Genomic DNA, 26,431 nt, shown 5'->3' with positions numbered 1-26,431 from the left:
TTCAAGCCATGCAGGATTCCAATTCAGAAAAATGGATTAAAGCAATGAATGAAGAGTATAAGTCCATGCAAGATAATAAAGTTTGGAAACTTGTCCCATTACCAGAAGGTGTGAAACCCATTAGTTGCAAATGGATATTTAAGACCAAACGAGATTGCAAAGGTAATGTGGAGAGGTATAAGGCTCGTCTTGTGGCGAATGGCTATACCCAAAAAGAAGGGATTGACTTTAAAGAGACTTTCTCTCCAATTTCATCAAAAGACTCTTTTAGGACAATCATGGCTCTTGTCGCACATTATGATTTGGAGCTCCATCAAATGGATGTCAAGACGGCGTTTCTCAATGGCAATATTGATGAGACAATCTATATGGTGCAACCAAAAAATTGTGTCGGGAGACCCAAAAAATATGGTTTGCAAACTGGAAAAATCCATTTATGGACTAAAACAGGCATCTCGTCAATGGCACCACAAATTTCATCAAGTTATTCTCTTATTTGGTTTCAAGATGAACCTTGTTGATGATTGTGTGTATCAAAAGTTTAGTGGGAGCAAATATATTTTCTTAGTCTTATATGTTGATGACATATTGCTTACCACTAATGATATAGGCATGTTGCACGAAACCAAGAGATTTCTGTCTAGAAATTTTGAAATGAAAGATCTTGGTGACGCCTCCTTTGTATTAGGAATTCAGATACACTGAGATCGATCTCGGGGTACTCTTGGATTATCACAAAGGAACTATATCGAAAAAGAACTTCAAAGATTTGGCATGCAAGAATGTAAAGCAGGGGATACCCCTAAGGGAGACAAGTTTAGTCTCAAACAGTGCCCAAAAGGAAATTTAGAAATTCAGGAAATGCAGAAGATTCCTTATGTATCAGTTGTAGGGAGTTTGATGTATGCCCAAGTATGTACACATCCGGATATAGCATATATAGTTGGGGTATTAGGCAGATATTTAAGCAATCCAGGAATGGATCATTGGAAAGCAGTCAAAAGGGTTATGAGGTATTTGAAGAGAATAAAGGATTATATGCTCACATACAAAAAGTCAAACTAGTTGGAGATCACTGGGTATTTTGACTCAAATTTTGCAGGATGCCAAGATAGTTTGAGATCCACTTCAGATTACATTTTCATGTTAGTTGGTGGTGTGGTTTCTTGGCGCAGTGCCAAGCAAACCCTTACTGCTTCATCCACTATGGCAACAGAATTTGTAGCATGCTATGAGGCATCAAATCATGGAATATGGCTAAGAAATTTTGTCACAGGGTTGCAAATTATGGAAGGAATTGAAAGACCACTTAAGTTATATTGTGACAACAAATCAGCTGTATTGTATTTTAACAACAATAGGAGATCGACCAAGTCAAAGCACATTGACATCAAATTCCTAATTGTTAAGGAAAGGGTACAGAGTGGACAGATTTCCATAGAACACTTAGGGACAAACTCCATGATAGCAAATCCTCTTACTAAGGGACTTCCACCCAAGGTCTTTCATGAGCATGTTGCTCATATGGGTGTTTTACAGTTTGAGAAATCTTTGGTTTAGTGGGAGTTAGTCACTTTTATGTATTTTATGTTCTATGTTTGATTTTATGTATGCATACATTGACTTTTGGATATATTTGGTTATAGATATATATATATATATATATATATATATATATGGTTTGTTATTCAGTTATTACACTTTGTAAATTAAGGTTATTAAATGATCTCATTGAGGTAAAGTAGGACCATTTGAAAATAGACGTGTACAGGTCACTTTCACGTAATTTTCATGCTACACATTTCATGATGAGTCTATGTCATTTGATTCTGTTAGCATTAGTGATCATTGATGGGTTTAGCTGTGATTGATACAATGTAAATTGTTTTGTTTCTATGTGTTGATATAATCAATTGACGAGATTTTTGGAATATGCTCAAGGCATGTAATGGCAATTTTTGAGCTCATAAAGTCTAACACATTTATAAGGATTGTAAGGATATTTATGTATGACTAGTGGGAGATTGTTAGCAATTTTGGGTCATACATACATACATATATATATATATATATATATATATATATATATATATTACATAATTAAATGTGTTAGAGCTATTATTTTATTAGTCAAAATATTAAAGTGGTCTAATTAATAGAAAGTTTATGGCTAAAGACATATATGTCATGAAAGGTTAATTGTATAGATTCCATTGGTAATATTATAATTGGATGAGGGGCTAAATTATAATTATCAATTTTGGGATAATTGATAGTAGTTACCAATACAAGGGCTATAGTCCCCATTTGTAGAGTAAGTAACAACACATACAATTACAGTTATTTTCCTCTTCATCCCCGATCCAAAAGGAAATCTAAGGTGCTCTACATTTGGAAGATCAAATATCTGTTGTCAATCTTATAACCTTCATCATTCTTAATGACAAATTCAGGTACGCTTCCGCATTCTATTTTCATCGTGAATTGGGGTATAGATTCATAAGAAAATCTATGATTGTGCTGTAATTTTTATTTTATATGAATAATAACATGTGGTTAGGCACAATTATTGTTTGATAGAAAGTCCAACAATAAGTTCTATCATTGTTTGGACCTGATTCAAGTGGTTGGAGATTAAGTCTGAAATAGACTTGTTGATCAGTTTTTTCATCTAAGGAGAGCATCAAGTTTCGTCTAGAGTTGGTGTCGGTTCTCGTTCAGATAGAGTAGTGCAGTTGTCCAGTAGCTAATGGAAGCACTTGTCCAGTACCTCTTGTTCTTTCTCAGAACCAAGGTGGAGATTTGTTAATTTCAGTTCAGTTAAAACTATTAGTTAGCACTGAACTACACATGCTGTATATATTCTCTCATTATTTATTAATGAAACATAGACTATGTTGAATAGTTAAAGAGAACTTCTCCCGTTCTTTGAAAATTTCTTGAGTATGTTTATACATGTGTGAGGTTTCTTTGGTGTGATTGATTGCATCATTAGAGCCCTTGTTACGTTTGTTGGAGTTGCTAGGTACGGAACTATTACACGTACAATTTCCAACAAAAATATAAAAGAACCATGGATATTCATGTTGAAATTAATTTTTGTGGTTAACTCCTTGACCGTAAAAATTTTACTAACCCAATGTAGGTGAAAAAGGAACAAAATTATTTTTTTATGTTTAGTAATCAGTATCTCACGCAAATAACTTGTTTAATATATATAAATATTATAACCATTCGCAACAAATGCAAAACACATGCAATCATTCAAAAAAAATCTGTTACTTTAAGATCTGCATTCTTTTCATTTATGTGAGAACTCAACGTATGGTATTTTTCGTTTAAACAAATTAAATTTTTAAAAAATAAAAAAAATACATAAAATTCATTTAAACAAATCGTAGAAAAAAATGAGAAATCATGAAAGATTCGCTTATACAATTTTAATTCGCTTAAGCAAATCATCCTCTCCCTCGCACTTCGGCGTTCAATCATGCGTTGCTACTCCAAAATTTCCAACATGTCTCAATCTGAGAGTTAAGAATACAACAACATAAACACAACTATGACGTCCTTATCTCACGGTTTCCCTCCAATGTTCTTCTTGTCCAACCACTCAAAGAACCCATATTTCATCACTCTCACGAGGTGGTGTGTTTTCCATGAAGTCTTGTGCTTTTGCCAAGATCGTGGATTCTGTTGCACCTACAACACCACCCATCACCTTTAGGTTCAAGAATTTGTAGACCCCTAAATGTTCTCCAACCAATAAACACAACTTTGATGTCGGTATTTCATGAGTATGGCTACAACCAGCGCGTTGGGGGCACACACATAGCCAACAACAAGACTACCCTAGAAGCTATGATGAGAAGCAACAGTGGAAGAAGAATGAAACACGTAAAAGAATTTATGTAATTTTTAAATATTTTTTAAAATTTATTTAACTAAAAATTAAATATCTAGTTCTCACACAAACTTGGAATAATTCGTATCTTTTATCTGATGTTACTGTATATAATTGTAATATCGTTTTTTTTTCCTCTTATAACAAGTCATTGAACAAGTGAATTGTTAATATCAATGTGGCTGCAATTTCAGCATTTAAAATGAATTTAATTAGAATCATAAATTAAATTTTGTGTTACTATTTATATTCAATTTAAATAAATTTATTCACTAATGGTACAAGTGATATTCTCACTTTTTATAAAATTCTTTTACTTTCCTTTTTCCTTCTTGAACCCCAGTATGAATATTACTCATAAGTTTGACCAGAAGATGGTAATATTACGGTATGCTTTCCGTTTTCAAATTGTTGGTCACTTATACCACGTGTTCTTGTTGCTTCTCGGCATTAGTATTGGAATTGAAGGGTGCATGATGAATGATAAATGGTGTTCGAAACACAGAAAAAATTATCTATTTATGTTTAAATTATACATAATAAATGACAAAAATAGTGGAGGAAGAATAAAAAACTTATCCAGTAGTCTTAAAAATTTAAATTTTTTTTTCTTCAAAACATGAAAGAAGTACGTGTATTCATGTTGAGATTAATCTTTATTGTTAACCGACTATAAAAATTTTACTAATAAAATATAAGATTAAAAAAGGAGAAAATTATTTTGTTCTGTAGCTTGCTAAATATATAGAGCAAAATATTATAACTTTTCACGTTAAAATAAAAAACACGCGCACGCTCAAAAAAATTTCAGTTGGCTTACCTTATGCTATATCTAGTTGTAACATGTTTTTTTCTCTCCTTCTTGTCATAGGCTATTGACCAATTCAATTTTTACTTTGTTCTATTCCAATTCAATTATTTTTATCAACGTGGTTGCATTTTCGACATTTAGAATAAATTTAGTTATTTATCATAAATCAATTTATCTTGTTACTTTGTTCTAAGTATAATATTTCACATATTATTTATATGAGATTTGCTACATCTCATGAGAATTTTCTGATAACCTTCCTACTATTTTATAAAGTAAATATTAAATAAAATTATTTATTTATTATTATATTGAAAACGTAAAACATATTGAATACTTTGTTTATTAAATAGGAGGATTTGTAAGAATAAAAGGTAAAATAATTTAAAATAATTATATTTATATTGTTTATGCTAGTAAAAAATATTATATATTTTTACTGAAAATAAGTAATATTTATTTGATAAAATTAAATTTTTTTAATTTAGTTATCAAATAAAAAATAATTCTTTTATAAATATTAAAACAATAGTTAGTGTGTGACCAAGTTAAATACTAAGTTAATAATAAAATAATAATATTAATTTATTAATCAATGTTAGCGTCTAGAAATACTCTTAAAGACCTAGATAACATGAAATAATATTTTTTTTAATTTTAAATACTACTAAAACAATTAACGTAATATTTTCTCCATCTATATAACTCTAAGTTAACTGTACAATGCGGTATTATTGTCAAACTCCAATAAATTAATGTGTAGTAAATAGCCTAAAAAACTCATTTTCCCATTGATCCAATTGTTTTAGCCAATTTCTTCATCTTATTGTAGAGCTTAAACTCAATACCAAAAGTTGATAGATTCATTCTCAATTAATCATTAATTATACTATAATTTAATTATATCTAATAACTATTCAACTAATACCTTATAAAGTTAAGTGTCTAAAATTAAAGTATAATAAATAATTTATTAATTATTGTGATAATCTAATGTCAAAGAAAAAATTATTTTATTTCTTCATCAAAACTCTATATTGATAATTTAAATATAATATTAATCATTATGAATTTTTCTCTAAGTTAGTTAAGTGATCATATCCTTATATATTATATATGTAATTTGAAAAATGAGAAAAGTTCATCTTTGTCCAATAAAAGATGTATCATTAATGATGTTCTATCTTCAACAATCTTTTAATAAAAAGTAATTTAAATTAAAATTATGAATACTTATTTATTATTATTATAATCTATGTTATAGTAATAAGTCTATAATTTTACGTAACAACTTTACCATATTAATTAAATAATGAATATGATAATAAAATAATAAACACCATTTTATTTATAGAAACTGAATGTTGGGCATACCTGTTATCTCCAACACATGGTGTATAATGGGGCCAACATTGCATTCAAACAACTTGAACTTGTTGCTTTCCAAAAGCTTATTGTATTTTCCTTTTTAGTGGTCTTGGACACAAATTTAGTAGATAGACACCAAGTAGGGATAGCAACGGATAAAGTACTCGATAGACACCCGCAAAATTTATCTATAATGGGTAAAGTATTTACCCGCTATACGGGTATGGGTATGGGTGTAGGTATGGGTATCTAAGTACCTACCCGGCCCCATACCCGCATACATATATATATATATATATATATATATATATATATATATGCTTGAACTTTATTCTACAATTATACATTGAATTTTTATATTATTATATTACTTATGTGAAGTTATATAAGATTAATATAAAAATATATTTAATAATAAAGTAAACTAAAAAATTTATTTTAGTTTATATTTTTAATAGAAAAATTTATTTACTATTTTATATCATTTAATTAAGCTAATACAATTTAATACATAGTTAATATGAGATTGACTTTTTTTAAAATATTATTTATATATGACACACATAAAATATTTTTTACACAAATATTTTTGTTAATAAAATCATATTGATGTTTAAATCATAAAATGAATAATAAATAATAAATATATTATAAATTTTACAATCACCTACTATTATCGTAAACTTATTATTTATTAATAATATTTTAATTTTATTTTTTATATTTTAATTTAAAATAATATTTTTCTATGTAACATATGTATTACAAGCACAACTATAATTTATTGAATCTAAATAATATTATTTTTATTATTTATTCACATTCAAAGAAGTTTTTGAAAAGATATAAATATAAAAAAGTATTGTTAATTTTTATTTGTTAAATTTTTTCAGATAAAAAAGTATAATTTTTTAAAAATTTATATTTTTTATAAAATACTTTCGTATAATATATGAGTTAAAAATACTAGTATTAATATATATATATATATATATATATATACTAATTATATTATATTATTTTAATTAAATCTATTATTTTTCTTACAATTTCAAATTCAAAAGTTAAAAAAAATATTTTATATATCAACTTTTTGTTGTTAGTATTGAACTTCTCTACTTTAACTTTATTCTCATTCTCAATATCTGTCTCACTAAAACTTAACAACTATGAAACGTTATTCATTAGAGTTAGTTGTCAATGTCGTCACAAAAGGTTACCAAGTAATCACACATGAATGGACAACTATTGTACAGATCTATTTCGTTATCGCTCTGACATTACTAATCAATCAAATCTCACACAATATAGGATTATCACTGACAAATAACTTGTGTGTTTAGTTTTGCTTATTGTTTCTAAGAATTTTAGTTTAAAAAATTATTATATTAAGATACATTTAACATTTATGATCTTTGAATATTTATTTTTTATCTATGTTTGTACCTTGTTCAGCAACTACATATTGAATTTTTGTATTATTATGCTACTTATGTAAAATTATATAAACATATTTTTCTTTATAAATATTTTTTCTCAAACAAGCGCGGGTAATGGGTACAAGACGGGTATGCAGATACCCAGAAAGCATGGGTACAGGGATTAATGTTCATACCCACGCGAGTATGGGGCTAGGTACGAGTATTTTTAAAAAACGCAGATATGGGAATGGGTACTGTAGTACCCTACCCATACCCTACTCATTGTCACCCTTAACACCGAGAGCAATAAGGACGAGATAGTAAATTATGAACATTTTAACTGAATATTTTGTATAGAAACAATACACAAAATTTTCACTTATAATTAATTATTTTTTTCATCATTGTCTAGATTGTGATATACATTTTAATGATCAAATTTATAGATTCATATCATTTTTGTTGTTATCATAAAAAAAAAAGGGTCAGCCTAAAATATGTTATACTATTTATACTGTATTGTAATTACAATATTTGAATAATCGTGTGAAATTAAAAGTTTTCCATAATCAAAACAACCATTTTTCTTTTTCAAAACTGATAATAAACATAAAATATACTTAAAACGACCAACTTGAATATATTTTTACAGTTTTTATACAAAGCTCTCATCAAATTTAAATGGGTTTTACCATTTAAACAATGATTTTAAATGCCTGTACCATTTTATTTATTTTATTTTTATTTTTTTTTGCATTTATTTGTATTTTTTTCTCTTTACTCGTCTTGTATGCACACTTAAAAATGTAAAAAAGATTTAAATATCCTCTTACGTGTTGAAATGTTCACAAAACATTTTCCAGTTAAACAGGTTAAATAATCTACATTTCATCAAAACATAAGCAAAAAAAGAATTTATAAAAAAATCCAATTCAAATTCAAATAGGGTAGTGAGAAAGGTGGACGACTCTACATGTCATTAAAAGAAACAGCAAAAACAAGATAAGGTCCCACCGAGATTTGAACTCGGGTTACTGGATTCAGAGTCCAATGTCCTGACCACTAGACCATGGGACCTTGATGTTAAAAGGCAATATTACTATGTACTTTTTTTATTTATTGCAGATAATAAATATATATATTGTAAATACGATTCTTTGTTTATCATGTTGTATTTCTTAACAGTTTTCAACAGGTTTAATATTAAAATGTGTTTTACTTAAATTTAAATCAAATATTTCCAAAATCAAAATACTGTTTTTCATAAGTAAATGCATATTTTAATTTCTTAAGTTATAAGTATTTAAAAAGATATAAAAAGTAATTAAAATGAGTTATTTTAAAATTTTAAAAATTAAAGTAAATTTCTTTTGTAAAGTTAAGTTGCCAAGTATTTAATCAATATTTTACTTAAAGGTATTAAATAGGTAATGTTTATCACAAATGTGTTAAGACTATATTAAAACCTACAAATAAAGTAAGCTATAAATTTAAAACAAATCACTATTTTAGTCTAATTTTGTAATCCTTTTTAAGTTTCATTCTTAACTTAGTAAATACATTGTTTTAGTTTATAGAATTGTTGAAAAATTTATTACATTAATCCATATAACAATACACAATTAACAAAATAGTTTCTATGATATGATAAACTTCTTTCTACATCATTAAGTTTTAATTAATTTAAGCTCGAGTAAATTTTAAAAAATTATTATAAAAATATGAATGACAATTATGTTAAAAGTTAGAAACAATTTATTCATCTATAATTTTTTTTAAAATTCTTTCATTTAAATTTTTTAAAAGTTTGTTTAATTGTGTCAGTTATGAGATAAATTTTAATAAATTTTATAAAATTTATTTATAATTTAAAAAAATATTAACAACACATTCTTTAAAACACTTTTAACTTTTGATTAAAATTTTTGAAAATTACAAAAATTATATAAATTTCACTATTTCTCATTTATAAATTAATTTATCTTTCTCATACTTTTATAATTGTTAATAATTTTTAACTAATAATACTTATAAATGCCTCAAAAATATTATATTAAAAAATACATTAATAGCATTTAACCAAATTGAGTCATAATAAAATTAAACAATGAATATAAGTTCATATCCAAGAGAAATAAAGGAAAATACAACAATATTTATAAGAAAATAAAATAAAATATAAATCTTAATAATCACACTCAATATTTTTTAAAGTGTGATAAGTGAAATTGAAATTTAGAATATTATATAAATAAGTTTGTTAATTTGTATTAATATTAAAATAACTTTAATGAAAAATTTAAAATATATTTAAATACAATGAAATTAAAGTAAAAGTTTTATAAAATTAATGATGAAATTTAAAAGAGTTACAAAATTACGTACAAAAGTGGTGATTACAGGAAAAAATGAGATGAAAGTTCATCCATCTTTTATTTTTTGTTGGCTAAAAATATCTGAGACTTAATTTTACGCGGCATTGGATATGTATCCAAGCGAGAGTGGGTGTTCTTCCGTAACCTTAACCTGTAACTACAAACGAAATATCGGAAGTGAAGAGTGGCAACAATTAACTCTTATCCATTGCCATTTGCCAATTCCTACCACCATCTTCATCTTCAGCCTCCACCTTGATCCAACAAATAGAGAAATTATAGAGAAGAAGAAGAAGAAGAAGAAGAAGAAATAAATGCTCTTTTCATGTCAAAAATACAACCTTCACCTTCCCTGCTCTTCTGTCATCCTCCAAAACCCAACAACATCCACCGTTGTCAAGTGTCAGAACCCAAATGTCCCAAACGAACAACAACACGCCATTCTCCGCAAACACAATTCCAAATCCACATCCTTTCTCCTTCACCATATTTCCCATAAAGATGGGGTTGAAAATCCCAAACCCAGTGAGCTTCAAGACCCAATGCCCCATGAAGAAAAAGTTAAGGTTTTGGAACTTTCCCTTGTCAGGAAAAGGACCCCTCAGTTCCCTGGCTCCATCTATGCTCAGTCCCCAAGTGACACCGATGTGGGTTCTTCTCTGCCCCCTCTTCGCACTCTGTTTCAATCAAGTGCTAACAATCACGATAAAGAGGATGAAGAGATGTTAATGCGCGCTCTTGAGATTCGTAGGAAGGTCACTGAGGAGGTTTTCAAGGAAGCCCTGCGAAAGGGAAAGTTTGGAATCACCTACACTACCAATGTGGTTAACAGGATACCTGCTTTTATTGATCACATCATGATTGAAGCTGCTAACCTGAAAAGATTGCCTCAATATTCCAGCTCCACCTTTAATTTACGTGCCAAAACGGTTATTGATGATTCTCAAGTTGTGCCACTTATCAGGTATGCTACCAGTTGTTACCCTTTGCAGTTGTTTATTAGCTGTTTGTTCTGTTGCTCCTGTGGAAACTAACTTGTGTGCTTGGTGGGATGATCATTCTTCTTGGTTTTTTGTAATGTGTTGTTCTGTGTGGAATTAAATTTCTACTTCTTGTATTTGATTGTCTTTATTCAATTCTCCAGATGGTTGAAACATCATGCAATATCATATCCTCGGATAGCAAAGCTCATTGTGATGTCAAGAGGAAAACTCGAGTCCATAAGGAGTTTTGTTGAGTGGTTGAAGTCGGTTCATGTGAAAGGCGAGTTTCTCGGGGTTGTAATGTTGAATGCTGGAGATAATATTTTGCAGTGCAGTCATGAAGAGCTGGATGAAATTGTTCGGTATTTAGAGTCCAATGGAGTCAGGAGGGATTGGATGGGTTATGTTATAAGTCGATGTCCTCAATTATTGTCTTACACCTTAGAAGAAGTGAAGATTCGTGTGCAGTTCTACCTAGATATGGGTTTAAATGAGAAGGATTTTGGCACTATGGTTTTTGATTTTCCGAAAGTACTTGGTTACTATTCTTTGGAGGAAATGAACCTAAAGGTACATTAAATTTTAACATACTGTAAAGTACTAAAGCCATCTTGCAATATATCCTTATTCTCTTTCTCTCATACTTTACTGGTTTATTCAGTTTTAATATTATTCAAATCAAACAAAAAGGAGCTAAAGGTTTAAAGATACAAAGTTTACTTTGATTTGCATGCTGATCATTGTTTGATGTTAAAACCTAAACCCATATATATATACATAAGGTATGATAATGCAGTTGCAATTTTCAGGTTAATTACTTAAAAGAATTTGGGCTTCAACGTAAGGATGTTGGCAAATTGCTCGCATTTAGGCCACAATTGATGGCGTGCAGCATTGATGAACAATGGAAACCTCTTGTTAAGTATCTGTACTATTATGGGATTACTCGAGATGGTATGAGGAGAATGCTTACCATTAAACCAATGGTCTTTTGTATTGACTTGCAGATGACTATTGTGCCAAAGGTATGTGAACTCTGATTTTAACTTTTCTTTTATCAGTTGAGTAAGACTTGAGATTAAGGTGGCGGATGGTACAATTTAGTAGTGGTACTTCATACAGGAGTTCCATTATGTTGTTAATATTTTCATTCCTCCAGCTCATGAGATCTGGATGTTAATTATTCTTTTTATAAAAGTGTAGTAGATTCAGAAATAAAATTTCCAATGATTTCTCTCTTGTTTCCTGATGTTAGTACTGACAATAGTTACCCATTTTATTATGAAGGTAAAGTTTTTACAGGACATTGGGGTTCGAAATGATGCAATTGGCAACATGCTTGTGAAGTTTCCTACTCTACTTACTTACAGCCTGCACAAGAAGATTAGACCTGTGGTTTGTCCTTATCTTCTGCAACTATGGAAGTTGCCACCATGAAGTTATTTTTTCCAATGCCTCACTTCTACAATAGTCCTTTTTTTCAATATTTGAAAAAGAAAAAGAAAAAAAGAAGTTGTTTTTAATATTTGAACCATATTTTGTTCAGGAACACCAGATAAGATGATTGGGGCCGCTCTATCAATTTGAATGTATTCTTATGCAGTTATAAAATTATAATTATCTGTAACCAATCTCATGCCTTCATGTGCATAAAACCAGATCCAGAAATCATGAATTAGGAATTGTAATTTGTGCATCAAGTTCAACTAGTCCTTCATGTTGGAGTAATTGGTGCATAGACATAATAAGTTATTCACAATAATTATATGTCAATAAACTGGCTCATCTAAAGGCATCAATTGACTCATCCACTGAAATTTGAATATTGTATAGGTTATATTCTTAATGACCAAAGCTGGAGTCAGTGAGAAAGACATTGGCAAGGTCATAGCTCTTGGACCTGAGCTCTTGGGGTGCCACATAGTACATAAGCTTGAAGTAAATGTAAAATATTTTTTGTCTCTTGGCATACGTCTTAAGCAATTGGGGGAGATGATTGCTGATTTTCCGATGCTTCTCAGATATAATATAGATGTTCTTCGTCCCAAATATAGTTATTTGCGAAAAACCATGGTCCGGCCTTTGGAAGATATCATTGAGTTTCCAAGGTATCATGGAATGATAATTTGATCATAGTTGTTTGATTCTTGCTGTTTTCTTATCCCATTGCTTGGTTGTCCTCAATTATTCATGGCCTCACTGTTATCAGGTTTTTCAGCTATTCTCTTGATGGTCGAATTATCCCAAGACACAAGGTTCTAGTGGAGAACCAGATTAATGTTAAGCTGAGATACATGTTGGCTAGCTCTAATGAAGAATTCAACAAAATGGTCAAGTCCATAATTAAAAAGCGCCAAAGATTTGAATCTGCTGTCATGAATGAGGATACTACTCAGCATCATTCTGTTGTTACTAGGGATATTACTACGCGAGACGCAAACAACAGCAACTAAGACTTTTCTCACTAGATCAAGTCCGGCGAGAAAGGTTGCAGTGCGAAATGACTTTATAACAAACAGCCAGCACAGTGCTGAAACATCTTAATGAATTGGTGGAGGAAGCGAAGCTCCTGTGTCATAGTAAACAAAAAAGCCTGCAAAAATGTCAAGTGCTGCCTCACTGGTAAAAGCAGAATTGCTGCAGAGTGAGACAACTAAACTTAACACTTTGGAGTGCGGATCATGTTTGCGTTGTGGAGACGTGATTTGTGTACTCCTTGCAATTATTTTCTAGGATGGTTTGACTTTGAGGTATATGTTCATACACTACAATATGTACACGTTCTACTTATTGTGATAACTTTTGTTACATGTTCTTTCTTTATTTTGTTTAGAAGAGTTTTTGGACAACTTATAGAATTAACTTACAATTTTTATAAATTTTTTAAACTTATTTCAACAATTTTTTTAGTATAGTTTATTAAAATAAGTTTCCGTTTATCTTAATAAATTCTATGGTTAAAGTTATGAAATCAGCCATCATATTAAAAAAATTATTAGATAAGTGATTAATTAAACTGTGTATCTAAACACGCTTTTATCTTATTTTTTTACCTGATTGTTGGGACTAAAGTATTATTTCCACCAGCAGGAGCAGGAGAAAATTTGACTGTTCAACTGAATAATCTGTGTCTAAACTTGTAAGCAGAGTTATCTGACATGATTGTGTAACAAAATTCTTGGCTGCGAGTTGTCTCTACTGGCAGAACGCAAAACTTGACCCTTCTTCAGAAGGTCAACACTCAAACAATTTGTGAAAGCCGTTTAAATCTATCTTGCTCTACATTTCTGTCGTAACCAGCAAAAAAGCTCTTACATGACACAATTTTCATCACTTTTTTTTATATGGAAACCCATGATCTATAGTAAAATTATTTGCGGATGACCATGGTCCCACCACCGATTTTAGGGACACTCCTCAATCTGAAGGCACTTCACTAAGTTATGCTGACCTAAAGATAGTTTGTAAAAATATCCTTTAAATCTTAATAATTTTAATCTATATTTAAGTTATTTTATTAATTATGGATTATTTCAAGTTGTGTAAGAAAAAGACTAGTGTTTAATATAATATGAATGAGTGAAGTTCCTCATTTTCCTATGCAAAATAGATGAGTAATTAGTATGCAATACCCGAATAGGCAGTGCCACTGAGATATAAAGATTGCCTACAAATTATTAGAAAACTAAAATGGATTGAGGTATGCTAAATAGTTGCGTTATTGTAGTAATGCTTATAATTTGGTCAACTTTTGAGGTTCGTAGGAGATGATTGAGTGTATTGCTTATGGAAAATCTTGTAATGAAACAGATGCAATCACCACTGTTACCGATTTGTTCAATAGGTAAGTTCAAAAACAATTCACTTACAAGTCGTACTGGCCAGCATTTCCTCCTTGTAGGTGATATGTAAATAGCATGTAGACCATCGCTGAAGCTAATGATACGCTATGTAATTGCAATGCGATACTTTCCTACATCATAAATAATTTTGTTCCAAACCACATGAAATTGGAATGGGGTTGACTTTCCCAACAATAATTTTTTTCAGAGCACAAGAAAAAGACTATTACAATGTTCCTTCAAATAAGGGCGTAACTTTCTATTCGACCCCGACACCCCATACAGAAATTGAACTAATCTACAGGTCGTGTTTGATCTTTGAGATAAAAAAAAATGTATAAATCTATAAATGATAAAGAATTCCAAGAGACAAGGATGAATCATTTTAGTCAATTCCAAGACGACATATCGGGTTTTTCTTTATAAGCCCAAGATCCACCTGAAAAAAAAACAAGAAAAATACCTTAGGGTGATATCACTTCGTAAATTTAAAAAACATTTAATATAAAAACAATAACCCATTGATCAAGTTTTTTACAAGGACCAAATAACCAGAAGGTAGTTATTCAGTTCAAAATCGAGATAACACGTGTAAAAGATTTGCTGCATTGATTCCTCTTCACAGTTATCTCTTAACAATACCTTGGGTCCAAAGAGATCCCGGATGTTATCTATCCCGTATAATATCATCGTTGGCCTGTTTCCAGGTAAAATAACAAGTTAATATCAATTTCCAGAGAAGTCCATCAATATCTTGCATTACAATGCCCTATGGTTTCATTAGATTTATACAGAAAATTCATAACATGAATTTAAATTTTACAAATTTATTCATTTTATTCTCAGTAATGATTTTAATGTTCTGAATTTTTTCTTACCTTTCAAGGGAAAGGCCCCATGCAATAACTTGTACATCTTCGGGAAGTCCCATCGGCTGCAACATTTCAGGTCTGAACATGCCAGAGTTTCCTACCTCTACCCATTTTTTAAAGCCTTCATGATAACTGTTAAGTGTGTTTGGTTAGTATGGCATGTCTCAGCATATCAAAATAAGGACATGTTGAATAATCATTGAAAGACTCACCTAAAAATCTCCATGCTAGGTTCAGTGTATGGATTGTAAGCTGGTTTGAACTTCAACTTGGTCATGCCTGAACTCAATAACAAAATTACACGTTTTAGCTAAGATCAATAGCCGGTTGAATATACTTCTTAAGTGTGTCCTTAATAAACTTGGCTGAGGGTAATATTCCTTGAAGTCTGCAACTTACATTTATATCATACTAACAGTTTAAGTAAACAAAAGTATTACCTAAACGTGAGAAGAAATCATGTAGGACTCCTATTAAGTCACACAGAGTGAGTCCTCGATCACATACAAGGCCTGAATGGAAAAGTAAAAATGTGAGTATTCCCCCCACCTATTTAAAATCATGTGAAATAGGGACATCAAAGTATAGGACCTTCTATCTGGTGGAATTCGGCAAGATGTGTTCGATCAACAGCTTCATTTCTGAAAACACGATCTATAGAGAAATATTTTTTTGGAGAAAATGGTTTCTTCTGCAAACACATTAAAATGAGGTGTGGGGACAATTAAAAATGGTGCAAGCAATAATTCAGAACTAGAACTTGGAAAATATATTTTCTTATCTGTGTGATACAGCTTAAGCAAATCAATATACATTACTTAGAAATTTCAATCTAAAATCGTCAGGAAAACTAAGAACTACCAGTCATATACATATCTACCCAGGTTTAAATGGTGCCAAAGTCCAAACACCATTTAATCATATGCACCCACAAATACAGCTTAAGCAAATCAATAAACATTACTTAGAAATTTCAATCTAAAATCGTCAGGAAAAATAAGAATTACCAGTCATATATATATCTACCCAGGTTTAAATGATGCCAAAGTCCAAACACCATTTAATCATATGCACCCACAAAAACATGATACCAGCAAATTCAGACAGAGATACCTGTGCCAATTGGTAAAGCATCCTGGAGGAAACAGCAGTTGTGTGGGTTCGCAGGAGGTTTTTATTTGCTTCTTCTCTTTTCCAGTCATATACATATCTACCAAGGAATAAATTGTAAGGGTTTTATGTTTTGGAACTTGTCCATCCATCAATCATAAATAGCCTGTGCTAAAAGTGTTGAGTTTGCTCAAGGTCATACCCTCTAGACCCATAACCACCATATTCATGAATTTGCTTCACCCTCTGAACATAATCTTCTGGCAATTTCTTTGTTGTCGAAGGAGCTGCATATATGTGTCACTTGTTCTCAGAATAGAAATATAGAAGTTTTGATTAGCACAAAAAACAATCAGCTGAATCAAGGTTTTTACATACTTTCCAAAAAGAATGTATCATGCGAATCCCTAGCTGGGTGTTGTTGGGGCTGGAACAAGGCATCAAAATTCCAGAAGCTGCCAATTAGGACACATAAATGTAAGACTTGAGGTGATAGAGTACCACTAATAGAACACTGCTAGTTGGGAATAAACATACTAATTAAATAGATAATTATAGCAGAAGCTGTCCCAGAGTTTTAACAATTCCTACAGAGAAATACTCAGCCCAAAGAACTTCCAAATACATAGCTAAACAGTCTATTTTCAAATAGTGCATAACATATACGAAAATTACATAACTGCTCCTACAAAACCTAATAACCATCTACAATCAGATTATACATAAAATAACACCTCCTAAAATTACATAAATGAACCTATAGATCAGCCAACATACTAATTGAATAGATAATTATGGCAGGAGCTGTCCCAGAGTTTTAACAATTCCTACAGAGAAATACTCAGCCCAAAGAACTTCCAAATACATACCTAAACAGTCTATTTTCACATAGTGCATAACATATATGAAAATTACATAACTGCTCCTACAAAACCTAATAACCGTCTACAATTAGATTATACATAGAATAACAGCTCCTAAAATTACATAAATGAACCTATAGATCAGCCAACATACTAATTGAATAGATAATTATGGCAGAAGCTGTCCCAGAGTTTTAACAATTCCTACAGAGAAGTACTCAGCCCGAAGAACTTCCAAATACACAACTAAACAGTCTTCTCATACAGTGCATAACATATATGAAAATTACATAACTGCTCCTACAAAACCTAATAACCGTCTACAATCAGACTATACATAAATAACGGCTCCTAAAATTACATAAATGAACCTAAAGAACAGCCAACATGACAATTAATATTGCACTTATATTTAATAACACATGACATCTCCTAACAGTAACTATCAATTCCCATCAGCAACACACATGATGAGTATAATCTGTTGAATTATAATAATTTTAAAGATACTCTATAGCATCTAAATAGCACATATAAGCAAGAATCAAGGGATCATGGAGATTAGCAAGTTTAGAACAAAAGAAAATTTTCAAGGTCTCAGATCACTGCTGAAAGCACCTTTCCAAGAACTTCTCTCCATCATAATAAAAGAAAAAATAGCTCTATCATTCACTCTTCCATTCAAAGGCCTATTGAAACAAGTTTCAAAACAGGCTATTTTTCTCTCTTGCTTGAATATATGGGGCGCCGCGGCGGGGGGGGAGGGTTGTAAGAGATTTTATGATTGACAGTATTCTTTCAATTATTATTGTATGCATTGTTAAAGTTTATTGTAATTTATGCATTCCACTTGTATTTCTTTGAGGAAAATATATTTCACGTCATTTACTGTGTGATAGGATAACAAAAATACAACAACTTTAGATAGAGTATCAGCATCTCAGTCAGAGGCACTGGGAAGGCATTGATATGCAAACAGCAATTACCTGCTCTCAACAAAATTATTTGTTGGCATCTCCTCAAACCTGCAGCATGAGAGATTAATATTGCAAAACATTAAATCTGAAACAAATATTTAACACAAAAGACATTGGCATTTGAAATAACAAAGAGAGGACTCACCCCATGCAAAGGAATATCTGTTTCAGCTGAGCCCGTACCTGAAAGTAGAGCAATTTCCAGAAGTATTAAACATATGAAATATTGTCAAACTTTTTTATTTGGATAAAAGCATAATCATCAACATCAGGTGAAGTCATCTACATTGATCACAAGATGTAATTGTGCTCTATCAGAAAAACAAATTTGTAGAATAACATATATAAATTGTCTATCCACATCATATAGAATTGGCAAAAGTTTATGTTTGTAGATAACAGCTTAATACAATCTTCCCCTTCTATCAGCGCTAGGGACCAGTAATGTAATATTTGGCAACAAAGCACAACATACATAGAAACTTTTTCTATTGAATAAAAGCATCACCTTAATTAAGTTAAAACTCTAATACACTGTATGACTGTATATGTAGTATAGTGCACATATAGAAACTATTAAACATTAAAAGGTACATAGATTAGTGTATTCCTTAATTAACATAAATTGGGGGTCTTATAATTAAATATGAAAAAATACACTCCATTATTGATAATGTTTTCCTGAATGTAGTCGCACAGTACACAATTAATCTAAATATCAAAGGGTATTTACTGTTGCAATGGGGTTAGGGAAAGGATGAAGAAGGGATATCTACTTGCCTTCAGCAATGGATGAAGATGACCACCCTCAAGAGGCTGACCTTTAGCACTATAATTGTACTCTTTGAACTCTAATTCCTTCCACTCACCACTGTCATTAAAAAAAGACAATAAAGTTAGTTCATAATATAGGATGCAAATCAACAAAAAAAGGTCATATGCAAAGAAGAAACTTGAATACAGAGGTTTTAACCCCGTTCACATTGTGTTTAAGCAAAAAAATACCTCTGAAAATTATCTCGAGTTAAATCAGTGACAACTTTCTTTCTTTTTGGAGCATAATTAGGACCTTTCTTCACTGAGTAACCCTTCCATGTCCTAGATCATAAGATACCAAGAAGAAGTTCAATATTGAAAGAATAGTTAAGTCTTTTACAGCACATTCAATACATCTGAAAAACTCCTAACACAACTAAGTGAAATTATTATTACTGTGGAACAATAAGCTTTCTTGCTTTGAGTGCTTTGATTTCGTCTGAACCAATGCTCTGCATTTGCAACATATGGTAAAATTTCTAATTAGATATGCAAATTTCACAAGGAATACTGATAAAGAAATTGTAAAGCAACCCAAAAAGAAAATCCAACTACCAAACAAATAAAGAACTATTTTCCCATCATCCACAAAATGCGTGCAGCTACACCTCACAGCTAAACAGAAATGGAAAATCTCTAATCCCCCCTTCCCACTTCCTATAAACTGTCACACATTGTGTCAAATCTGATTTTCCATATAAAATGTTGTCATTTCCCCCAAAAGTAATATTTCAAACCCACGACCTAGCCTATGTTCATACAGCCAATACACACCATTTACAAAAAGGTTGATATCATGTAATGAGATTACCTTGTTGTCTACCCAATTAACAGTTTTACATAGTTAGGTATATCTCAACATTTCACCTCCTCAATTTTCATTGAAGTTCCTATTATCCCTAAAATAATAGAACATCAATGACACCCCCACCCCATCCAAGGAAGAAAAAGAGAGAAATTCAGAACTATCTCTAATTGTCTCCTCTCAAAATAATGAAAAAAAAAATTAGACAAAAATATTCATACTAGTACACACACCTGTCCCTGTTGAATTTGAAGAAGCCGTTCTTTGACCTTGTCATCCACATGTTGAACCTGCAGCAACAAACCGGCTTGTTAAAAGAATGCAGTAAATCATAAAGCTATTCCTATCTCAAATGACCAAGCACTAAACAAGGATTATTTCAACTACACGTTAATGTAACTCAAACAATGTACTGAAAATCCAAAATCAGAATTGGGGAAAAGAAAGTTCGAAAACAAATGCAGGCACACACACTTTACAACCTAGAGCAAACGCACCTTTCTAGAAATTAATTGTTTTCCCATGTCCACCCACTTGTTCTTTGCAGCCTGGGCACAGCCTATCTTGAAGGCAGATGGATCCAGCTTTTTCTAAAACCACAAAACGACAACAATTATAATTTACAACAAAAAATTAAATCACTATATAGAAGAATATATTACTATAAATAACCTGAAGTTCATCTTTCGTGATACCCTCTTGCGGTATTGCCAAAAAGAGTTGAACTTCAGGGGATCCTACACTAGCATACGTCTTCCCTTCATCTGTCAAAACCCACGTCTCTCGCTTAATGTCTTGCGCATCCACGTATCTGAACCCATGCAAACTCTTTATCACGTTCACGATCTCGTTGTGGTCAATGCCAAGTTCAGCAGCGAATTCACCCGAGTCACCAATCTCCTCGTTGTTTTCTAGGTAACCTAAAACCGCTTCTTCCGCCATTGTCACACTCTCGCGCCGCCACACAAGAGTCACAAACACACCGTGATTAGAATTTCAGAATAGAGTAGAGTAGGTTTAGAAGGCCGTTTAATTTGGGCTTACCCAATTTGGGCCGGCCCAATAATAACCCAATAATGAGTTTCAGCCTTTCGGGGTTTTACTTTCTGTTTAGGGTTCAAGCTAACTTGCACTGTCACAATGGCTTCTTTGCTTTGTAAATCAGCGGTGAGAGTGGCCTCGAGCTCTCTTGCTAATCGCTCTAGAAGCTTCGTTCAGATCTCGTCGACTTCGTTTCACTTCTCTTTGTCTTCCTCAACACGCATCCCTCGTGCTTCAAGGTACACCGCATGCACTTCAATGGTTCTTATCGATTTGCATTGCGTTTTGGTGTTAAACTCGTGCGTTTTGTGTTCGAAAGGGTATTGGCGGTTGTGAGAAGCGTTGAGTCGTTGATGCCGCTTCACAGCGCGATCGCTAATGCTCGGCTCACGTCAAATATTGCAGTCGATTCCACCTGCTGGAGCTCGCTTTCTCGAGGTACTACTACTACTATCCTGCTTCTGTTCGTCAACGTGCTTGCTTCTTAAACTGCATCAATTATGATATGATGTGTGTGGATTTGCCTTTTTTGCGTAATGCTCGTAACTAACGGTGGTTATTTGGATGATAATTATGTTCTACGGCTGTTATATATTTTAATTTTTCGCATGTTCACATAAGTGTTGTTCTTTAAATGTTACATAGATATTTAAAGTTAATTTTATGCGCCAAGGGGAGGCTCAAAATGTAATCAGAATTTACGAAAGGGAAATTTGTTGAAAGTAGTGATTGTAATTCTGATGAATAAATGAATATGTTACTAACAAAGAAATTAAATTACATTTACCAATCAAAAGGGATTAAAGATCCTTATACAAGATAAAAAAAAGTACAAAAACTGTTACAAGAAATCTTTCACAGTTTAAATTAGGATTATTATAAAATTATTCTTATCATAATATTTGTTTATATTTTGTATATGATATATAAATTTTATATTATATAAATATGTATAATTTTAATTGATATAAGGATTCATTTCTGTTTTCAATAAAAAAAAATTTCTCTTTTACTTTCTATTTAAATCTTAATTAAAATTTTAAACTATATAAAGTATATAGAAATTTGCATATGAAAATTTATTTATCTTTTTTTTTAATCTAATTTTATGTGATATTATTCAATATAATATATTTTTATTATTATATATATTTATATTTAAATAATAATATATAATATTAATATATACTAAAATACAATATAAACAAATTTTTGTAACATATAAATATATTTAATAATTTATAATTAAATTATTATTAATAACATTTATAATATTTAAAGTCACATATAAATTATTTTTAACTGTTATATTTATTTTTTATACATAATTTATTCTAAAAAATAATTTAATTTTTTCATAAACATAAAATAGGCTTATTTATCCTTAAATTATGTGTTATATAATTTTGTAAGATAAAATAACATATATAATTTTATTCCTTCAATAATTTTTGTCTTAAAATATTTTAAATATATTATATTTTATTTTTTTATTATAAATTCTTATGTTGTGGTATGTATGTATATATCTTAAATTATTACAAATTAATTATAACAGTATTTTGAAACTTTATAGAATTAAATCTATGATGTTATAAATTTAAATTTTATTTGAATTTAATCCTTTTTCTTTTAAAATTATTTTAAAATATTTAAAAGTATATTATAAATCTTTATATAATATATTAAATCATTTTATTAATAATAATATTAATATATACTCATTTATTTTAAATTTTAAAATTAATTAAATATTATTATAAATATTTTATATAATTATTTTTATTTTATAATTATTAATTATAATATTATACTATAACATAATAATAATTTATCCGTGCATCGCACAGGTCGCCTACCTAATACCTTATAAAGTTAAGTGTCTAAAATTAAAGTATAATAAATAATTTATTAATTATTGGGATAATCTCATGTCAAAGAAAAAATTATTTTATTTCTTCATCAAAACTCTATATTGATAATTTAAATATAATATTAATCATTATGAATTTTTCTCTAAGTTAGTTAAGTGATCATATCCTTATATATTATATATGTAATTTGATAAATGAGAAAAGTTCATCTTTTTCCAATAAAAGATGTATTATTAATGATGTTCTATCTTCAACAATCTTTTAATAAAAAATAATTTAATTTAAAATTATGAATACTTATTATTATAATCTATGTTGTAGTAATAAGTCTCTAATTTTACTTAACAACCTTACCATATTAATTAAATAATGAATATGATAATAAAATAATAAACACTATTTTATTTATAGAAACAGAATGTTGGGCATACCTGTTATCTCCAACACATGGTGTATAATGAGGCCAACATTGCATTCAAACAACTTGAACTTGTTGCTTTCCAAAATCTTAATATATACTACTATCCTGCTTCTGTTCGTCAACTACGCTTCACGCGTTCTTGAAACTCAATTTACGTGCTTGCTTCTTAAACTGCATCAATTATGATATGATGTGTGTGGATTTGCCTGTTTTTGCGTAATGCTCGTAACTAACGGTGGTTCTTTGGATGATAATTATGTTCTACGGCTGTTATATATTTTAATTTTTCGCATGTTTACGTAAGTGTTGTTCTTTAAATGTTACATAGATATTTAAAGTTAATTTTATGCGCCAAGGGGAGGCTCAAAATGTAATCAGAATTTACGGAAGGGAAATTTGTTGAAAGTAGTGATTGTAATTCTGATGAATAAATGAATATGTCACTAACAAAGAAATTAAATTGCATTGCATGGACTTGGAATCCCCATTCTCACCTCTCTTGTCAGAAATGGCGATTTCTAGTTCCGTGGAATGAATATGTCAATAAATTTTTATCCTCCTTATTTAGTATGTAAAAAGTAATTCTCAACGTACGGAGTACAAGATCAATATTGGTGTCATATTTATTGTTTGATACATGAGGCTTATGGGCTTTTAAATGTTTGCCTGAGAGAAGATAACTATTACAATCATTTAGTACAAATTTTCTGACCTCAATGAAATTTTCTTCTGTTATTGTCATGATCAGGTTAAAATCTGTTAAAAACTCTTTCTATGATGGTTGTTGTGTTTATCCCTATTGTTTAGTTACCCAAGCTATGTTTTCTTGTGTCCTTAAAGTGTGTGATCGTAATTAACCTCTTGTTTTCAGATGGCTGAACTGTTTGTGAGACTTAAGTGTTGGACTTAGTGCGATAGGCATTGGCATTAAATAATTTAGATGAGTGTGGGCTCCATGAAGTAGACATAACAATGTGAAGGATATGGTAGCATTAAAATAAAGAGGCCAAAACTAAAGTTTGTCACCGTTCTGCTCTTCTGATTATTTATTCATGTTTTCCCTCTTTCCCAGTAATTGCTTCTTTAGCATTTATAAACATGTTCCACTCCAATATTCCTTGCTCCTACAATAAAATGATATAAGAGAAAATATAATGGATAGTTAGAATCCATTATACAGGTTCGATTAGAATTAGTCTCTCTCCACGAAACTAGTTCCAGGTCCATAGATATGAACTCGATTTAACTTTGATGGAAGGGAGGGGTAGCATTTGAATCACATACCAAATACCTCCTTAGTGGTAGTATCACTATCAGATGGGTGCCCAGTGTGGTAGTTACCTTTGTTTTCTTTATGCACATCAGCACATCCTAACAACTTCTTTTACTTTGTTATATAGGACTTGAAAAAACATTGTGACAAGCCTGCTGGATCCATTCAAGATGAAAGAAAAAATGAAAAAGAGAGAATCGTAGGTTCTTTTTTCTGTCATATCCTAGGATCGGAATTGCATTCAAACATTTAAATTTGGTCCATTGTTTTGTGATTCCCACCAAGTGCAGACTTGTATAATTGAATTTCCTGATTGCCTGACAATACATGTCCAATGTGCTGACAAATTACACTACCCCCAAAATCTTGAATGGATTTGTATCGAATAACAATAAGATGCAAGCAAGCTTCTTTAAGGATATTAAAATGATACTTCAGGTGTGTCTTTTAGGGATCAAGAGTGTATTTACTTATATATTATGTTTGTTCCTATTTAAATTGTCATTTTCTGTTCACCTTTTCTGCTTTTTATACATGGTACTCCAATGGTATAATCAATAATGGCACTGTATTTAACCATAGATTTTGCCCACAATGAGAAGTGAAACTAATTTGAGAATAAAATTGTCATGTGATTGATCCAGGGCTGATAATGTGATAAAATCTGTTGTGATCTCATTATAGCTGTAATATTAAAATAAATTTAAATTTTAAAGTCAAAGATGTCAACATGTGCCATGGATTGTGCTTTTGAGTTTTTCACTGAGGAGCGAGGACATAATGGATTGTGGTCATTTTCCCCTTGAGTTAGAATGTTAGATATTGCCCTCCTGACTTTTTCTCTTGCTGAAACTACTTCTGCTTCACGTCTACTGGGAGAAAAATGAAAATTCCTTGAAACTTAATTCCCTACAATTTTACTTCCTCCTGCCGATTGTAATCCATATTTTTCGTTTTGTCCTAGACTTTGCAGTTCCTCGGTGACAAAGACTAAAGGATCCAATCATATCAAATCCTAATTGGGTTGCATTAGAGTTAATGTTGGTTCACATCTTACTTCTGGTCTATTTCCTATGGCTGTCACGTGATTTGGATTCCCATCATAACTTGGAGCATCACAATCTATTTTGAAAAATAATATTATTCTTTTAGTAATGGAAATCTCCTATTTCCACAAGATTGTGTTATAAGGTAAAGATTCCAAAATTTGATGAGATCATCTTTCACATCCTTTCTTTTTGAATTATGCTTCCGAAAAGTGCCTAGAAACTCTATCAATCCCATATGTCGAGAAATAATTATCTTTAACTTTTATAAATCTGATATTTGTTTTGGAGACTCCCCATTTTTGTAATATCTATCAGCTAGTTGGCCAAGATTTTGGGGCACTTCCAGGGGAATTTAATTCTTTAGTAATATAGTATGAAGCCTCCCGCTAGGCGTACGTGTGCTATGTTTTAATCAGTTTTTCTTTTTGGTTTGGGGGAAGGGAATAATGGGGTTGGGGAAATGGTATTTTTAAGATTGCAAGGGTCGAACTTTGCCCATATGCACATGTCTCCCTAGTTCTTATCCCAAGAGCTATGAAGAGGGTGGTGGGGGCCTAACTATATATATATATATATATGCTAGGTGAGAGATCATTTACTCCTGATTATCGTCAATAATAAGTAGT

General features: G+C 30.7%; 3 protein-coding genes and 1 non-coding gene across 9 annotated transcripts; 2 read left to right on the top strand and 2 right to left on the bottom strand.

Moving 5' to 3' along the window:
* Positions 1-8,509: 8,509 nt before the first annotated feature.
* Positions 8,510-8,581, bottom strand: TRNAQ-CUG. Its single transcript has one exon. It is a non-coding gene; the product is annotated as a tRNA-Gln (tRNA).
* A 1,421-nt stretch (positions 8,582-10,002) lies between these two features.
* LOC113864768 (transcription termination factor MTERF2, chloroplastic) lies at positions 10,003-14,450 on the top strand. Of its 4 annotated transcripts, none has more exons than XR_003504916.1 (7): positions 10,010-10,843; positions 11,024-11,432; positions 11,672-11,887; positions 12,150-12,257; positions 12,696-12,970; positions 13,072-13,612; positions 13,953-14,450. XR_003504916.1 is itself a non-coding variant. In XM_027498852.1 (6 exons), the coding sequence occupies exons 1-6, from the start codon at positions 10,194-10,196 to the stop codon at positions 13,313-13,315; spliced, it is 1,902 nt and encodes a 633-aa protein (XP_027354653.1). In that variant the 5' UTR covers positions 10,003-10,193; the 3' UTR covers positions 13,316-13,758. The 4 variants fall into 4 exon arrangements, 2 of the variants coding, with proteins under 2 accessions (XP_027354653.1, XP_027354654.1); XR_003504917.1 differs by having other exon boundaries at positions 13,950-14,179; XM_027498852.1 differs by lacking the exon at positions 13,953-14,450 and having other exon boundaries at positions 10,003-10,843; positions 13,072-13,758.
* A 345-nt stretch (positions 14,451-14,795) lies between these two features.
* Positions 14,796-21,690, bottom strand: LOC113864546 (phenylalanine--tRNA ligase alpha subunit, cytoplasmic). 3 transcript variants are annotated; one of them, XM_027498388.1, is made up of 17 exons: positions 20,820-21,690; positions 20,645-20,737; positions 20,381-20,437; positions 19,739-19,794; positions 19,532-19,624; positions 19,307-19,397; positions 18,672-18,709; positions 18,536-18,574; positions 17,065-17,141; positions 16,889-16,973; positions 16,690-16,786; positions 16,168-16,267; positions 16,017-16,088; positions 15,789-15,855; positions 15,583-15,708; positions 15,347-15,401; positions 14,796-15,143 (listed from the first exon to the last, which is right to left on the bottom strand). In XM_027498388.1, exons 1-17 carry the CDS (start codon positions 21,087-21,089, stop codon positions 15,090-15,092), a joined length of 1,470 nt encoding a protein of 489 aa, XP_027354189.1. In that variant the 5' UTR covers positions 21,090-21,690; the 3' UTR covers positions 14,796-15,089. The 3 variants fall into 3 exon arrangements, with proteins under 3 accessions (XP_027354189.1, XP_027354191.1, XP_027354190.1); XM_027498389.1 differs by having other exon boundaries at positions 15,060-15,143; positions 16,168-16,264; positions 20,820-21,123; XM_027498390.1 differs by lacking the exon at positions 18,536-18,574 and having other exon boundaries at positions 14,820-15,143; positions 20,820-21,657.
* Positions 21,275-26,036, top strand: LOC113864547. The gene is made up of 3 exons (XM_027498391.1): positions 21,275-21,427; positions 21,508-21,626; positions 25,721-26,036. Exons 1-3 carry the CDS (start codon positions 21,288-21,290, stop codon positions 25,738-25,740), a joined length of 279 nt encoding a protein of 92 aa, XP_027354192.1. The 5' UTR covers positions 21,275-21,287; the 3' UTR covers positions 25,741-26,036.
* Positions 26,037-26,431: the final 395 nt, after the last annotated feature.

Source organism: Abrus precatorius, unplaced genomic scaffold (genome assembly GCF_003935025.1).
Source record: "Abrus precatorius isolate BTA unplaced genomic scaffold, Abrus_2018 Scaffold4, whole genome shotgun sequence".
NCBI lineage: Eukaryota > Viridiplantae > Streptophyta > Magnoliopsida > Fabales > Fabaceae > Abrus > Abrus precatorius.
Note: the sequence above shows the minus strand (reverse complement) of the source record. Positions and strands in the feature narration are given on the sequence as shown.

Bases quoted from the DNA above. Each gene is read 5' to 3' on its own strand.
- LOC113864768 (XM_027498852.1), top strand. From the start codon at position 10,194: ATGCTCTTTTCATGTCAAAAATACAACCTTCACCTTCCCTGCTCTTCT. The intron at 12,258-12,695 runs GTTTGTCCTTAT...AATATTGTATAG, and splicing joins ACAAGAAGATTAGACCTGTG to GTTATATTCTTAATGACCAA. The intron at 12,971-13,071 runs GTATCATGGAAT...CACTGTTATCAG, and splicing joins GATATCATTGAGTTTCCAAG to GTTTTTCAGCTATTCTCTTG.
- LOC113864546 (XM_027498388.1), bottom strand. From the start codon at position 21,089: ATGGCGGAAGAAGCGGTTTTAGGTTACCTAGAAAACAACGAGGAGATT. The intron at 19,398-19,531 runs GTATTTTTTTGC...TTTTAATGACAG, and splicing joins ACTCGAGATAATTTTCAGAG to TGGTGAGTGGAAGGAATTAG. The intron at 15,144-15,346 runs GTATTGTTAAGA...TTTTTTTTTCAG, and splicing joins GGGATCTCTTTGGACCCAAG to GTGGATCTTGGGCTTATAAA.
- LOC113864547 (XM_027498391.1), top strand. From the start codon at position 21,288: ATGGCTTCTTTGCTTTGTAAATCAGCGGTGAGAGTGGCCTCGAGCTCT. The intron at 21,428-21,507 runs GTACACCGCATG...TGTGTTCGAAAG, and splicing joins CGCATCCCTCGTGCTTCAAG to GGTATTGGCGGTTGTGAGAA. The intron at 21,627-25,720 runs GTACTACTACTA...GTTTTGTCCTAG, and splicing joins CTGGAGCTCGCTTTCTCGAG to ACTTTGCAGTTCCTCGGTGA.